This window comes from Lucilia sericata, unplaced genomic scaffold (assembly GCF_015586225.1).
Source record: "Lucilia sericata isolate MDLA Ls3-8-SP2 unplaced genomic scaffold, ASM1558622v1 Contig000048F_arrow, whole genome shotgun sequence".
In the NCBI taxonomy this organism is placed as follows: Eukaryota; Metazoa; Arthropoda; class Insecta; order Diptera; family Calliphoridae; genus Lucilia; species Lucilia sericata.
Window position 1 is genome coordinate 1021177 of NW_023994085.1, and position 16066 is coordinate 1037242.

The 16066-nt window shown below is 30.1% G+C and overlaps 4 protein-coding genes and 1 long non-coding RNA gene across 6 annotated transcripts; 2 read left to right on the forward strand and 3 right to left on the reverse strand.

The window, feature by feature from the left end:
- Positions 1 to 57: 57 nt before the first annotated feature.
- On the reverse strand, positions 58 to 3213 carry LOC119615735 (ribosome biogenesis protein BOP1 homolog). Its single transcript, XM_037971740.1, has 5 exons — positions 2987 to 3213; positions 1451 to 2930; positions 764 to 1251; positions 404 to 699; positions 58 to 331 (listed from the first exon to the last, which is right to left on the reverse strand). The coding sequence occupies exons 1-5, from the start codon at positions 3107 to 3109 to the stop codon at positions 178 to 180; spliced, it is 2541 nt and encodes an 846-aa protein (XP_037827668.1). The 5' UTR covers positions 3110 to 3213; the 3' UTR covers positions 58 to 177.
- A 325-nt stretch (positions 3214 to 3538) lies between these two features.
- On the reverse strand, positions 3539 to 8659 carry LOC119615920. 2 transcript variants are annotated; one of them, XM_037971960.1, is made up of 6 exons: positions 8572 to 8659; positions 7326 to 7512; positions 4610 to 5290; positions 4444 to 4521; positions 4146 to 4380; positions 3539 to 4090 (listed from the first exon to the last, which is right to left on the reverse strand). In XM_037971960.1, the coding sequence occupies exons 2-6, from the start codon at positions 7507 to 7509 to the stop codon at positions 3937 to 3939; spliced, it is 1332 nt and encodes a 443-aa protein (XP_037827888.1). In that variant the 5' UTR covers positions 7510 to 7512; positions 8572 to 8659; the 3' UTR covers positions 3539 to 3936. The 2 variants fall into 2 exon arrangements, with proteins under 2 accessions (XP_037827888.1, XP_037827887.1); XM_037971959.1 differs by having other exon boundaries at positions 3541 to 4090; positions 8123 to 8614.
- A 3079-nt stretch (positions 8660 to 11738) lies between these two features.
- On the forward strand, positions 11739 to 13514 carry LOC119615927. The gene is made up of 2 exons (XR_005232481.1): positions 11739 to 11894; positions 13475 to 13514. It is a non-coding gene; the product is annotated as an uncharacterized LOC119615927 (long non-coding RNA).
- On the reverse strand, positions 11819 to 13282 carry LOC119615925 (ataxin-10). The gene is made up of 3 exons (XM_037971966.1): positions 13239 to 13282; positions 12069 to 13177; positions 11819 to 12009 (listed from the first exon to the last, which is right to left on the reverse strand). Exons 1-3 carry the CDS (start codon positions 13241 to 13243, stop codon positions 11843 to 11845), a joined length of 1281 nt encoding a protein of 426 aa, XP_037827894.1. The 5' UTR covers positions 13244 to 13282; the 3' UTR covers positions 11819 to 11842.
- Positions 13515 to 13825: 311 nt separating the features above from the next.
- Positions 13826 to 15895, forward strand: LOC119615921 (alkylated DNA repair protein alkB homolog 8). Its single transcript, XM_037971961.1, has one exon. It carries the CDS (start codon positions 13927 to 13929, stop codon positions 15790 to 15792), a length of 1866 nt encoding a protein of 621 aa, XP_037827889.1. The 5' UTR covers positions 13826 to 13926; the 3' UTR covers positions 15793 to 15895.
- Positions 15896 to 16066: the final 171 nt, after the last annotated feature.

Below are 16066 nucleotides of genomic sequence, written 5' to 3' on the forward strand. Positions count from 1 at the left end.
TTAAATAAATCAAGGCAATCATATTAAGTTTTTACAAATAAAATTCATTTCTATTGACATTCATATTGGTTTCCTATTTTGTTGTATTTTTTTAATCTTAATAAAAATATATGAAAACGCACAACTTAAAATAAAACTTTCTTACATGGTACATACACAGACAGGTTATTTGAATATCTATGTGTAAAGTCTTATGGTGGCATCGGCACCAGTCGAAAATACCCAAGGTTGTACAGGATGCCATACAACGTCTAAAACACCAAATTCCTCGCGTTTTTCGTGAGTCTGTAGCTTTTTCAGAGGAACAATCAAGGGATTCTGCAACAAATCGCTAAAATAAAAATACAAAAGTCCAATTGTTTAGAGCACATTTTTGGTCATATTAAGCGATTTGTAAACTTACTTATAGACCATGCCATGGGAGACAATGACTGCTTGATCGTCACTACCAGAGGCAAACAATGGATAACGTAAATGGAAAGCAACACTCCGTACAGCATTCTTGTGTAGACGCATTGTTTGATAAGGTTTGGTAGACAAATCCAAATCGAACCACAACATTTTCTTGTCATATGTCGAGACAAGCAAATTATCACCCTTTGGATGTATAGACATACCAGAAATCCATTTCGAGTTGGTCAATAATTTTTTCACCAATTCTTGTTTAACCAAATCATAGATGCGTATATTATGTTGAGTCTGAAAGAAAAGGAAAACTTTCATTAAAGAAACAACAACAGGACAATAAGACATTTTTACTTACAGCCACAAAGAAGCAGGGTTTAATTGGATGGAAAAGTACACATTGAATAAGACCTTTACTCTTTGAAAATGGTATTTGAGAGCGTCTCTTTGAGAGTTGATGTATCAAAGCCGAACGATTAGCACCCTCTGGCATAACAGTTGCAAAGTAGTCACCTCGTCCATGCCAAGTCACTTGACGTATCGGCTTAAAGTGATTTATTACAACACGTACTCCCTTCTCCTGTTCAGCTGCTTCAGCAGTGGACCATTGCACGGCTGTCTTAATGCGTTCACTTTCCAGAGCATCATTCTGTGGAGCTTCGGCCAAAAGATCATCTGTCTTCTTAACCAGCATTTTATCACCAACTTTAGGATTAATAAGCAATAAACGATTGCCAGATGCAACAGCAATAATGGATAACTTTGCGTTGGGACACCAGGCTACACAACGTACCACATCGTCAGTTTCAATCGTACGTATACAACGTCCAGTGGAAATTTCCCAAACTTGAAAAATATAAATTAAATTAACATTTTAGTGTACATATCAATTAATAATCCTGATTTCTTTTTCAAAGGTATATATGATGCCAAAGAATTGTCTCTCATACTGTTTTTTGGCATATTTCATCTCATATTGAAAAAAGGATTAAGAAAAGTAAACTCAAAATTATCAAAAAAATTTTAAAACTTTAGAAAAACTTACTTTTAACAGTTTTATCGTCAGAGCCAGAAACGACATATTCACCCTTTGGTTCGACACTGACAGATCGTACCAAATCTGTGTGACCACGATAAACCAAACTCTCGACAGTGGGGAATGGTTGCAGATCCTTCGGTGAAGGTAACTTCGGAATCAAATATTCCGCATCGATATTAAGTTTGACACGCTTAGCTCTTGGACATAAATACAAATCGAGACAACGCAAGAAGCGTTCCCTAAGATAACGTGAATACGCCGGAACCTCACGCAATGAAGTATATTTTTGAGGCATAAAATGTAATTTGCGTTTATGTGGTTCATCCTTTAATTTTAACCATTCTTTTTGTTCCTTCTCATCAAAGAGGTATTCTGGAGGTGGATTGTAGGATTCAGCATGGCCAGGTAGATCACGTTTAGGAGCTGAAACAGGATCATGTATGCGCCGCATCTCCTCGCGGCTTGTATCCGTTTCCCAGAGCATATAGAATTTGGGTCCGCGTTTTTCTTTCCTTTCCTTCTCCAATTCATCCATTGTCTTCATCCAACCCATTTTCAAAGCGTGCACCATACGGCCAACTTTCTTCTTTTCAGAGACAGATGGTAAAAATGATCTCTTGTGATCGGGCACATTTTTAATTGGCATCTTTTCTACTTCCGATGTAAACCAGTCGATCCAAGGCTGATATTCGTCATGGTCGGGATTAGGAACACGGGCTGAATTGATGCGTTTTATAAGTTCTATATCAGCATCCGTAAGTACCACTTCTTGGCCAGTTTGAGGATCACGTACTGTGCGCCAAAAGTTGGGATCTTCAATTTTACGCAAGAAATCATCAATTTGATCACCTTTTGCTGGTTTAATAATTTTCTTTGCGTCCCAGTCGTAACCAATATGTTTATATTCATCATACCAATGCATTGGTATGTTGCCTACTGTATTACGAATATCTTCTTCATCCGAAGTATCGGAATTTTCGTATTCTTCATAAGTTCCTGTGTTGGATTTTATTGTTTTCTTGGAACCTTTAGGTTTTTCTTCTTTTTTCAATTCAGCATCGAATTTTTCAATGGCATTTGATGCGGTTTGTTTAGTTGTATTGATATTTTTAGTATTCTTATTTTTTGGCTTTTTATTTAGAATATCTTCAGATTCTTCTGATGTAGCAGTTTGTTTTAAGTCTTCTAATTCATTATCACTGTCACTTTCATCCAATGCTAATTCTTCCTCATCCTCTTCTTCGCCTTCTTCATCATCGGTCGATATATCTTCAATATCAGCATCATCAATTTCGTCCTCTTCTTCACCATCATCGTCTTCACTATCACCTTCCTCCTGCTTACCATTCGACTTTATTGATGTAAAGTTACCCTCATCGTCACTTTCGAATTGAAGATCATCACTGCCATCAGACAGATACGATTGATCAATACCTTCATCATCTGTACTGTCAGCCTCCTGTTCTCCAACATTCTGCAATAAATCCTATCGAAAAAACACGTTTAAACATTTTCTACAGAACAACCAACTTCAATCTATACCTCTTCTGACTCTTCCACACTGTTGTCATCACTTTCCGACTCTTCCTTTGTCTTTACAATGATTTCTTTCTTCCGCTCCTCAACCGCACCGGAATTTTTTCTTTTATTAGATTTTTTAGCCATATTTTATTTAATTTTTTCTTCAAATAATGCAGCTCAAAAACAGCTCCGAAGAAATTACAAAAAAAATACACAAACACACGTGTTTAACAATATCAAAGAACTGTCAAACAAATTGGTTTAGTGATGCCAGATCACACGATAAATACAAATTCACAGGGTGATTTATATATAAGACAACATGTATTTAAAAAAATTTTAGTAACGACATTTGTATTTCAAAGTTTTTATTACGTTATTCTTTGTAATTTATTAAATTACAAATTTGTGTTAAATTGAATACAACTATATTTACTGTTTGATAATAGACTTCTTGTTCTAACAACTTCTTGTTCTAACGATAAAAGTGAAAATTTTTAAAAGCTCTTAAAACCTATAAATGTTTGGTAATACAAACCTTATCATATATAGAGGAAAACAAAATATTTTAATATAGAGATTTTTTTACTAAACACAACATTTCTTTTATTTAATAAACAATATTGAAAATTACGTTTATTAATATTTACATAATATTGTATTATTTAATATAATAATTTATAATAACAAAGTCTTAAAGAGTATTTCAATATTCGTACAGTAATCGCATGTGTAGTAATTATTTATATTTATGTATTTGTATAAAAACGCCTTTTGACTTAAAATAATAATAAATTATGCATTAAAAAGAAAGGCAGTATAAGCGGAAAGCCTATATCCCTATTCAATTCAACAACGGAAAATTACAACAGAAACTTAAAATGAAAAAACCATAAAATGCTGAAACAGCCATGGAGGAACTGTGCTTTTTTTCTTCGGGATAAAATTCTAGTTCACAAACGGGTTTACGTTCATCTACCCATGATGGTTGGTTCATCAGCCATGGCAATTTCGTCGGTTGGAGCTTTTGCACCCTTCTTTTTGCCCGAGTACCACATAAACAATAGACCACAACTGAGATTAACAGCAAATGTAAACCAAGCCAAATAAACTCCGGCACCATATCTAAAATTAATAAATTAATGCATTTTCAGAAAGAAATTTTATTCGAACAACTTACGTTAGTTCTGCTCCATTTGGATAGGCATAAAACAAATGTTCTTTGGTGTAGTCGACGGATGCAAACAAAACCTGTATGACAACGAGGACGGTGGATGCTGCGACTAAATCAATACCACCTGCTAAGCGTTTGAACATGTAACGTGGATTTTTAAAAGTGTAGAACGAAAACACCGATCCCAGGCACATTACAAATACAGTTATGCAAGCGAAGGAGGCTTGGGAGCGAATGTAGTCTATAACGAAAGATTTTTAAACATAAGACTATGCTTTTGTATAATTCAATTTAAATAATTAACCCATTAAAGTCCAATCGAAACCAGGATCCAGACGCAGTTCATTGGCATTCGGGAACATATCAATATATTTGCAACGACCTAAAAGTAGTTACATAATAAATGTTAGATTAAACTGATTTTTTTATTATAAATTTTGAAATATTTAAACTTGTATTCGATATCTTACTTAAATAGGTATATTCATAACCATTGGCGATTTTTCCTTTTTTAGGCGGGAATGGAGGCATTAATTGCAAAATGACTCTATCATCATTCAATATAAATGCGGGTACTCCTAAATCTCTGGCATATGGCCAGAATAAACGTGGCACGTAACGTTTTTCAGCCCATCCTTCGAATATAGCGGCCTGAGCCATTTCCGGTATAACAAAGTTATATGTTGTGGCATTAATGACGACTTTTTGCAATGCCTTTCCAAATATTTTATTTCCCTCTATGTGACGCACATCCAAAGGATCAATAGCTATTGGCTGGGCATCTATGGGATCTATATCGTTTTTAGCTTCTGGAGTAGACAGCACCAATTCCTGAAAGGCTTTTCTAAATGTCTGAAATTCCATTTCGTCTTTTAACACCCAATGTGCAAACATGCGCCTCTTTGCTGCTTCCGTAAAATTAACCAACGGAGTATCGACAATTTCATCTCTAAACTCTTTGATGAAAGCCATGTGGGAACAATTATTTTTCGCTTCACTTATCACATTGGGATTTTGAAATGCTATCGAAGTAATATTACGAACAACATTAGCATTCGGCAAAGCGGTTGGTGTTATAGTATTTCGACAAAATCTCCAGAGTCCCGAATGGGAGGATACAAAGAAACGCCTTGTTTCAGGTATAAAGATTCCTTGAAAAATACAATAAGTTTTATTAATCATTGATCCTATAACAATGTGTTAATTTGTTAATGTTAAATCCGTCGTATCCCTATAATTTTTAATTTTTTAAATCAGATTCATTAGTCTAGGAAAATAAGGAGTTTGCTGGTGTTATTATAATTTCCATAAATAATTAAATTTTCTATATTTTCACTGAGGACTATTTTTACATACATTTCTTTTTCCTAACTTAGCTGATGATAAATGATAAATAATTGATATTGGAATAAAGGGTATAATAAGTTTATTCCAGTATCACTCTCTGGTACATAGAATTCAGTTCGTAAATATGAATGTAATTTGAAACAAATTTGTGAATAAAACCTACATAGACGCATTCAGTTACGCTACGATCGAAAATTAGTATTTCAACAAAAAAACGGAATTGTACGAAAAAAAGAAGCAATTCCATTTTATTTCAATGCTTTACGATTGTGTGTGATCTGCATTACGATCCTAACTACGTTTTTGTAAGTTGTTATTTTAGCAACGAATCGAAATGCAAAATACCAAAGTTGCCGAACGGAAAAAATTTCGATTCGAATTGAGATGCAGAATAGAGGTGAGTATTTTTTCACTCTTCTGAAAATTCAAAAAGGGCTACGAGATATTTGACGAGAATATTATATATGTATTTTTGGACCTGGTATTCGTGAAATATTATTCATTAGAAACAAAATAAAGATAATTTGTATAATACTATGCAAATCAGCCATTTAACCGTTGACATGAGTGTTTTTAATATTTTTTCTTCTTTTGTTTCTTTTTTATTTTTCCTAACACATCAGGAAAATTTTTCAAATAAAATTTCTTTATGCATATTGGCATCCAAAAATATATACATTGTTGTTTATAAATACATATGTATATTAAGTGTATGTAGGTATATATTGTACATTTTTTCTGAATTGTCAACAATTTATAATTTTTAATTTTGGATGGTTCTTAAACACCCTACGTATGGATATAGTACTTTTGCTATTATATATGATACAGTATAAAGTTAATAATTAACATATCGTAGACACGCTTATAAATGTTACTATAAAATATTTTAAAATTTGAATGGATCTATTCCCGAAGTTTTGTTTTAGATTTTTCTGTAAAAATGAAATTCTACGACAAGATGGTGTCACTACCGCAACGAAAATCATATACATTATCACTACTAGATGTACTAAGTGTAATGTATAAAAATTTTTAAATAGTAATTAAGTGCTTTATGAAATGTATATTTTCTGTAGCTAATTGCTGTCATATACATTTTTGAATATTTGAAACATTTACTTTGTAAACATCGGGTTCTAAATAAGGAAATATTTTCATAAAATATTTTACTACTTATAAATATTTTAATTATACCACTTTTTATTAATGCTAATGCTTTTTATGCCTCCATAATTTTGTTTAAAATTTTTTGAAAATTAAAATCTTGTGAAATTTCAAATTGTATAAAATTTATAGGTATTTTTAAACTAAAAAACTTAAATTATAATGGCTATCTAACAGAAAGCTCTTTTCGTACCGAAAGTTGAACTTAAACTTTTGCAATGAAAAATATTTTGAAAAACTTTTTATATTTGGTTATGAGACACCATTTTCATACTATTCACAATCAAATTAATATTTTATAAAATACAACGAAACATTAATAATTGATTTATAAATATTTGATAAAATATTATTATTCAGAAATACAGTTAAAAATCTGAAATCGTTCTAAAAGTTCATCTTTAAGTGAACATTTTGTCAAACATAAACTTTAAAACGACTAAACAAAAATTCAAGAAATGTAATTGTTAAAATTTTTATTTAAAATTATAAAATATCTTCAGCGCCACAAAACACTTCAAAAATATTACAACACTGGTTATGAGACACCCGGTATTTTTGAAATATTTCAGTAGTTAAATAAGAGTTACCAATGCAGCAAAAATTTTTTCTTGTTAAGGGATTCTATAACTTTCAACGATAATTATCTTAAGCTACAATAGTTTATCTTACCCTGTTTCCCACCACTTATAATAATCCAATGATCTGTTGAAATTGCTATTATCCACAATATTAAAGATACGACCATTAAACAACTGCACGAAAACAAGATACGTCTTTGGAACATATAAGCCTTCATTAAAGGCTTACGGGCATCATCTCGACCAATGGTCGAAGTTGACAAATCACGTTTCATTTTCTGTAAAGGTTAATAGTTAAATAATTAAAATGTAATTAAAAAATTGCTTTGTTATATCATGAAATTAATTAATTTTTATAAAAAATCATAATATTTCGTTTTGTATAACATTTTTAAAATGATTGTTTTACGATCTGGTTTCCTACTGAAATTGTACAAAAAATACAGCGAGCACTTGTAAACCTTTAATTTTCACAGTTTATTCGAATTTATAAAAATACCTTTCGAACTTTTTTGCTATTTCTTTTTATTTTCATTTGGTTAAATGTTTTATGTTTTTTTTTTTTTTTTTGAATTATTTTTTTCTTTCTACACAGTCATTTTTGCTTTGTTTAAATTTCTTTTTAATGAAACCCCACAATATTTTTATTTTAATCTTTAAATAATTTAACACACTTTATTTTTTTTTTAAGTAAATGTCAAATTTCAAATATTTTCTTTAAACTAATTGATTGGTTTTGGCTCGTTTCTGAAAATTATTGGAAAAGTTACACATTATTCAGACAAATATATTTTTTCTAAAAAATGTATAGGTTTGATTTTTGAACATTCCAATTTTTTAAATAAGTATTTATTATATTTTAGTATGTACTTTAGATGAAATATTTACATAAAAATAAACTTGACACATTTAAGTTGACGTTTAAAAAATCTTTTTGTTAAATATTTCCTCATTAAAACGTACGTGCAGAAGAAACATTTATTATTGTATATATTTTTATTTTAAAAATGATTTATTTCTTGAAATTTAGTTTGTTATGAATTTTATCTTAATTTTTATTGGTATTATTTTTAGTATTTAGTAGAATAAATGTTCACACAACTATTTTTATTATGCAATTAATTAAACATAAACAAAATTTTTAATATTTCTGATATAAATTTGGAATAGCACACTTATTTTTTATTTTTAACCGTGCGCTTCTTTAGTTTTAATGCTCTGTTAATTGCAAAAACTTTATTTTATTTTTTTATTTTAACATCACTGCACAATGTGATCGAATTGTTTTTCTTTCGTATTTAATTTTCTTTGTTTTTTTGGTTTGTTGTCAAACTCACATATCGCTAACTATTAGAAGAGGTCGCCTAACGAAATCGTACTGAATGACAGGCTACTGTCAGACTAGCTAATAGGCTAGAAATCCCCAGAAGCAGTATTTAGGCGCAATATTTAGAAGAGAAAACATTTTATTTTGCCAAAGTAATATCCACCGACAGATACAGATACATATGTTTGTATGTAAATTTAAATCGTTCACATCGTTGTCGTACACCGAACATTTTCTTTGACGAGAAACAATATGAATGTCGAGTTATTTGTTTAATATTAAATAAATAAATACATAAATATTGTTTAAGTAATTCAGTTAAAATTATTCTATTTCAGAATATTCAATATTTTAAAGTTTGATTAGTTCAATTAAAATATGCATATGTACATATATCAATCAATTATATTTACTTTTATTATAGAGATGTAAATCTTTTTAAAATATATATTCTTGTAGTGCATCTTTGGTAAAAATAACTATTTTATTTATAATAATATGATTTAAGAATCAGTATATATTTTCTTTAGGTGTATACATTATTATATATTCATAAGCACAAATGTTTTATGTTTATGATAACAATAGTTTCTTACTCTGAAATTAGGAAACATCTCTTTTATCGTTTGTATCGGGTGGTCGTATGGATGGTCGGTCGATCGGTATGTTTATAGTGAGTATGAGTACAACGTCATAGTTTTTTGGGGAGGAAGATGAGAATAAAAAGCATGAATAAATTTTACTTTTAGCTACATAAACATTGCTGCGATGAAATATACATATGCTCCAACTATTACCTATGAAATGTTTATATGTTTTTCCCTCGATCTTTGATTTGTTAGCAAAGAAACAAATATTTTTTGTTTTGGTGGACCCACGCAATGTGAATGTCTCAACACCTTTCTGCCCCATACAGTAAGCAACATCACTATCAGCAGCAGGTGTAAATGAGCAAAAGTAAGAAATGTCTTAAAAACAACAATTCTATTTCTATAAAAATCCCATAAAATGGCACTGTGTGGATATGAAAATAAACTGAATTACACACATATGTTTTTGTTGTTGTTTTTCTTTTACTACGAACACAATTAAAAACTTTTTTGTGCACATTTGTCATAAAGTGGACATATGTCTGAAATATTTTTTTGTTTGTTCTTCAAATCACTGTCCAAAATTTTGAAAAATATTTACTCATGTTGGGGTTTTTTGACTTATAGTGGGCGTTAATGGAATGCTAATGTGATTTTCTATACAAAATCACAATATTTAATCGCAAAATTTTCTTTATTTCAATATACCTAGTACTTTTTTCGCAGAGAAAGTTTTTGTTTTCCTATTTTGTATTAAAGCCAAAAATGTCTTTGATTGGCAAATTTGTATGTACTCTTAACAAGTTGTTTCACTTTTATCTTGTTAAGTGATTGTTAATTCCTTTTTGAAATTTAGCTTTTGGCTTTATAGTGCAATAATACAAATTTATAGAAAAATCACTAACAAAATAAATTAATTGAGAATCATTGCATGCCATTTAATATTTAAAATCTGAGTGAGGCATGTTTAAGTGAAAAAATAGAACCACTTGTTAAGGTTAATACAAGTGGCTGCATAAATTGAACGGCCAGTGGCTGTTGGCGATCTACAAATGTAGTATATTCTACTCAAATCTTGTCTATCTTGTAACCAGACATGAGGCACAGATATTTATGTACATACACATAAATCTGTATGTGCATTTGGTGGGGAATTTTCTTGTTTTTGTTTAAAATTTGGCAAAACATTTCATAAAAAATTAAATTGCCATAAATTTATAATTAAAACATAAACTTGAAATATGCGAGTGTTTGTTATTTAGAAAAGTAAATTTTTATCAAATAATTTTATTTGATAAAAATTTTAAATAAAATCAATAATTCTTATTTATTTAATAAATATTTTTAAATATTTTATAATTCTGTTAATTTTTTATAGTGAAAATGGTAAGAACTACTAATTGTATATTTTAATTTACGATAAATAAATTATGTTAAAATATGTGTTTCAAAATATATGTTTTAATTTAACGCCCACTAGAATCTAAAAAGTGGTACAGCAAAGGTATTGTGCTAAAAAATGCCTATAAATTAAAATAATTATATGACAAAAATTAATGTTTTGTATATCAAACTTTTTTAATACTGTGTCCACATAATTAATTGGGAATAGGTATATTTTCTTTAAGTAGTGATTTATTTAAATGGAATTTAATTATTTTTAATAAAGGCTGTTTTTCCAAAAAATTTAGTTGTGAAAAAACAAGATTTTAATATTGTTTTTTTTAGCAGCTACATGTGTAATTTCGATGTTGCTGAGTGGACAACCCTTGGTCGTTATTCGCTGAACTCCTAGTCGTTCTGGTGCAAAGATCCGATTGTCGCGAGAGTGAAATTAGAAGCTGAAATCGCTGTAATACAATTTGATATTTCAATACATTTTGTTAATTAACTATTTAATAAAAATTATAATTATGAAATTGGAATAAATTCAGGGTCAGAAATAATTTATGTCGAGGAAAAAGTCTGAAAACTTATAAGTAAGGTAATTTGAGTATGCTGAATCCGGGAAAGATAATATTTTTGAATTTGAGTTTTCCCTAGTGAGTTATAGAAGGTCAAAGTTAAATGTCGAATATATGTACATTCAAAAAACGGTCACCAAAAAGTACCACTAATATATTGTATGAATATTGTTTTGGAAAATGTCTTCTTATACTTATATCAATACTTACAATTTTGATCAGTTTAGTTCGATTACCCAAAATAAAATTTTTTACCATTAATTGAATCAGTTTTTTAACGTGGTTACCTTCAAAATTTCAATTATAAATATAATAAAGTCCTAATTTTTATCTAAAAAAATTGAAAAAATGCATTTAAAGGTAGTATAATGTAATATCGAATTTATTCGGCACAACTACAGTAAGTGTTAACTTTTACCATTTAATTCAAAATAACGAAGTAACAAGAATAGCGGGAGTTTTCGTAACAAATTGTAGAATACCCATTTATACAAATATTTCTAAATGCAGGAAGCTCTAGCTGCTGTTATTTATAAGAATATTTGAGTCATCCTGTTTTTCATATAACGGTTCTTAGTGAAACATTCTGTGACTCTGGTTTATTTTTCAGTCAATTTCATTTGTTGTGTGAATTAATATATGTTTTTAAAAATATTCAGTCAATTTTATTTGTTGTGTGAATTAATATTTATTTTCGAAAATGTGTAGTGTAAATTAATATTTTTATTTATTCTTTACTGGGATTAATTCGTAATGAGCCTAAATCTAAATTCAGTTCGGTGAGTATTTCATTCTTTGCAGGACCTTGACTTGTTAGATTTGCTATAACTTGTTGAATTTCCGGGCATCCTATGCAGGCATTACGTATAGCCAATATACTCCATTCTTTCATTACTAAATGCAAACAAATAGAAATATAGGTACTATTATAGTTTAATATATAAATAACTTACAAGGATTCCGGGCATCCATATTGGTACATTCGAAGAGGGCTGGCATTAATTGTGTGTCCAAACAATATCCCTTGTTTGTGTCATTGTTATAGAGCAAGTTAGCAATGCAGCGTACCAATAGTGTTTTCAATTCATATGATATTTCGGATTGATAATCAGGTGAAATAGTTGAAGTGGGTGCCACCTCCTCTAGTTTGTTCATAGGAGTGAAAATTGTATTTGCACTTTCTTTGCTAGCTTGTACTAAACAACGTAGAAGACTAGATACATTTAAGAACAGTGAGTGGTCTGTAGCATAAAGTTCAGAGTAATTTTCAGAGCCTGAAGCTGATGCTATACAACGTAAAAGTGCGTAGGCTTCTTGCGGTTTCATTTTATCAACCTCCTGTAATGATGCTACACGCAAAATACAGTCTGATTTGATTTTAAATTCCTTGGAAATATGTTGTAGTAAAAATGTGTGCACCAAACCATTTGGACTGTCTTGACGAAGATAGTTTATCAAGTAATCCAGGAATGTCAATCTATCATTAGTGCTCAATTGGGCATAACATTTGACTGTGTTGCGACCATCTTTCACCAAGAATTCTTCGAATATAAAATGTAGAAAATCGAATTGTAGAGAACATTTCTGTTCTAATATTGAATGCCAAACACATACCACAGCTCTTAACACAAGCGGTAATTGAACCAGAGATGTTGCAGAAGCCGACCTCATTACATTGTATACTATCATTAACATAACATCTACTTTTCTATCTAAAATCATTTGTGTATCTAGACATTGTTGCAAAATGTTGCTACCATGTTTTTGCCACACTATTGTCTGACTTTGTGGATTATTAACAATCATATTGGCCATTAATTGCCATCCTATAGTTTGTAATTGTTTAATGCTTTCAGCATTATCACTAGCCACGAACAATAAACTCTGTAAAAATGTTTGCAAATCCTCATTTGATGCAATTTGGAACTGTATTTCGGATCCACGTGCACATAAGTTTCTTAATAATCTCAAGTCTTTTAATACATCATCAGCATTTAAGGAAATGTCGTTTTGTTTTAATAGAATGCTATTGATTATTGCACCAACTTCCATTTGAGGATCGCTATTTAAAAATATAATTTACAAATTAAACAATATTTTTAATATCGAAAACAAAAACTTGCCTCATTTTCAATTATTTTTGCTTGCACTGGTGTATAAAAAAATGTAAACAAAAAAAAGATGCCAGATGGATATTGTTGTAGAATTCTCAGGAAATTTTAAATTTGTTTCATGTAAAATTATAACTGTAATTTAATAAATTAATTTATAATTTTATAAGACTTTTTTAAGTTTTAAATAAGTCAAACATTATTTAATTATAGTTATCTTTATTTAATATATTTTTTTGTTTTAATAGGTAATTTTGTTTCAACTACTAGAGAATTGCAATGTAGAAGGTAAGAGTTAATTAAGAAAATTTTTATAGAAAAGAAACATATTTTAATATTGATTTAAATAAGCAAAAACTATAAAATGAGTTCTGCATACATTTTGATTACTCAATATACACATATTTGAATTTAAATTTGTTCTTCCAATCCATATTTATTTAATAAAAAATTATCTAGGAAGTGTAAAATTTCACAAAAGTTTTTTTAATTGAAATAAAAATTAAAAAAAAAAAATAGTTTACCTATAATCGGAGGTATTGGGTTATTTATTAAAGTTACGTCTGGCAGCTTTTTATTTTTCATTTCTGTCAAAGAAAAAAATGACATCTTCAGAATCATATGGGAGTCAACAGACTAGCCGCAAACACATTGTAAATAGAAAAAAGAAGAAGACGTAAACAAACTGAAACTCGAAAAAATGACTCAAAATTATAAAATTCGTAAATTGGATAAAAAACAAAAACGCTGTGAAGCTATTATACAAAATGATTGCAAAATTAACGCCTCCAAAGAAGAACCTACGAAATACGTTGGGATTCTCAATGCCGGTTTATCAACAGGTCTCACCGAAGAACTTGTTTTGGAAACAGCGGAAAAATATGGACAAATCAAAAGATTGTTGATGTTACCAAGTAAATCATATTGCTTTTTGGAATGCGCCAATGTAAGTGATGCAGTTTCCATAGTGAATAATATGCATGGCTTAGCGCAAATTGGACAGAATCAATCGGTAGTATATTTAAGTTACTTTGTGGAATTGCCCGAGGAGGAAAATTCATCATGGCTAAAACCTTTACCAGATGGTTTAATCGTAGTTAAAGACTTTGTGACAGAGCAAGAGGAGTATGAATTGTTAAAAACTTTAGAAATTGAAAATGATTCCTCAGTTGATTCATCTTTAAAGCATCGTAGAGTAAAACATTTTGGTTACGAGTTTCTGTATGACATTAATAATGTAAATCCAGAGCAACCTTTAGAAAGGAAAATACCATCGGAATGTGATTTTCTATGGAAGAGATTGGAAAATACTTCTGAAAAGGATGGTCTTTCGTTTGAATGGCGAGAACCAGATCAGCTGACTGTAAATTCATATGAAGCAGGACAGGGAATACCACCTCATGTTGATACTCATAGTGCCTTTCTGGACCCTATTCTCTCACTTTCTCTCGAGGGGGATATTGTTATGGAATTCCGAAAAGGTTTAGAGCGCTCCTCAGTTTTGCTACCTCGTAGATCATTGTTAATAATGTCAGGAGAATCGCGTTACGATTGGACCCATGGCATAACACCGAGAGTTATGGATGTTGTCTTAACCTCAAATGGAAATCTTTCTACAAAGCGCAGAACAAAGCGCACATCACTTACATTTAGAAAACTTCGAAATGGTCCATGTTTGTGCAAATACCCAACTTTGTGTGATTCCAAATTAAATCAGAGCTGCTTAGCTACTACCGATCACATTGGCAGTGATAAAGCAGCCCTTCTAGAGGAACTTAATGTTCACACAGTATATGATACCATAGCTGAACATTTTAGTGAAACACGTCACTCCCAATGGCCACAAGTTGCAGAGTTTTTAAAAAGTTTTAATCAATCATCTGTTCTGCTTGATGTGGGTTGTGGAAATGGAAAATATCTTAATTCCAATACCCATCTATTAAATATTGGTTGCGATCGCAGTAATGGACTTCTTAAACTATGTAAATCGCTACAATATAATGTTTTTCGTTGTGATTGTCTGCATGTCCCGGTGCGTTCCAATTCCATTGACGGTTGCATAAGTATAGCTGTAATACATCATTTAGCTACCGCTGAACGGCGCTTAGATGCTATAAAAGAACTTGTTCGTATTTTAAGGCCATCCGGTAGAGGTCTAATTTATGTTTGGGCTAAAAATCAAATTGCTGACAATAAAAAATCCTCATATTTAAGACAAAACAAATCTATAAATAAAAACAAAACAACTGAAGATGAACTTAGACAGCAAACTCAAAGACAATTGGAAGAAAAAGCTAAAGAAGCACCAGTAGCACTACCAGTCCACTCAAATCGTACAACTTTTCAACAACAAGACGTTCTCGTTCCCTGGAAAGTAAAGACATCTCAAGACAAAGATGAACAAAAACGAGAAAAACCAACATTTCTCAGATACTATCATGTCTTCGAGGAAAATGAATTGGATGTATTACTGCAGGGAATTTCGGAGGTTAAGATACTAAAAAGCTATTATGATCAGGGCAATCACTGTTGTATATTTGAAAAAGTCAAAATCACCGTTGATTAAAATATACAGTAGAATTTGTTCGAATTGTTAGTTCAAAAAAAATTTTAAAAGGATTTTGTAACACATTAAATAAATAAAAATTTAAATAAAAGTAAATTTTAAAGTATTTCATAATTTGGTTGTTGTTTTATTTATTTTAGAAGGCGACACAAATATTAATAGAAGATTTAAATTTGATTTTAAAACTTATTAACTAATACAAACAAAAATGAAATATTTTAATAAAAATTTTAAAACTATATGTTTAACATTTATTGTTAATTTAATTGGACCA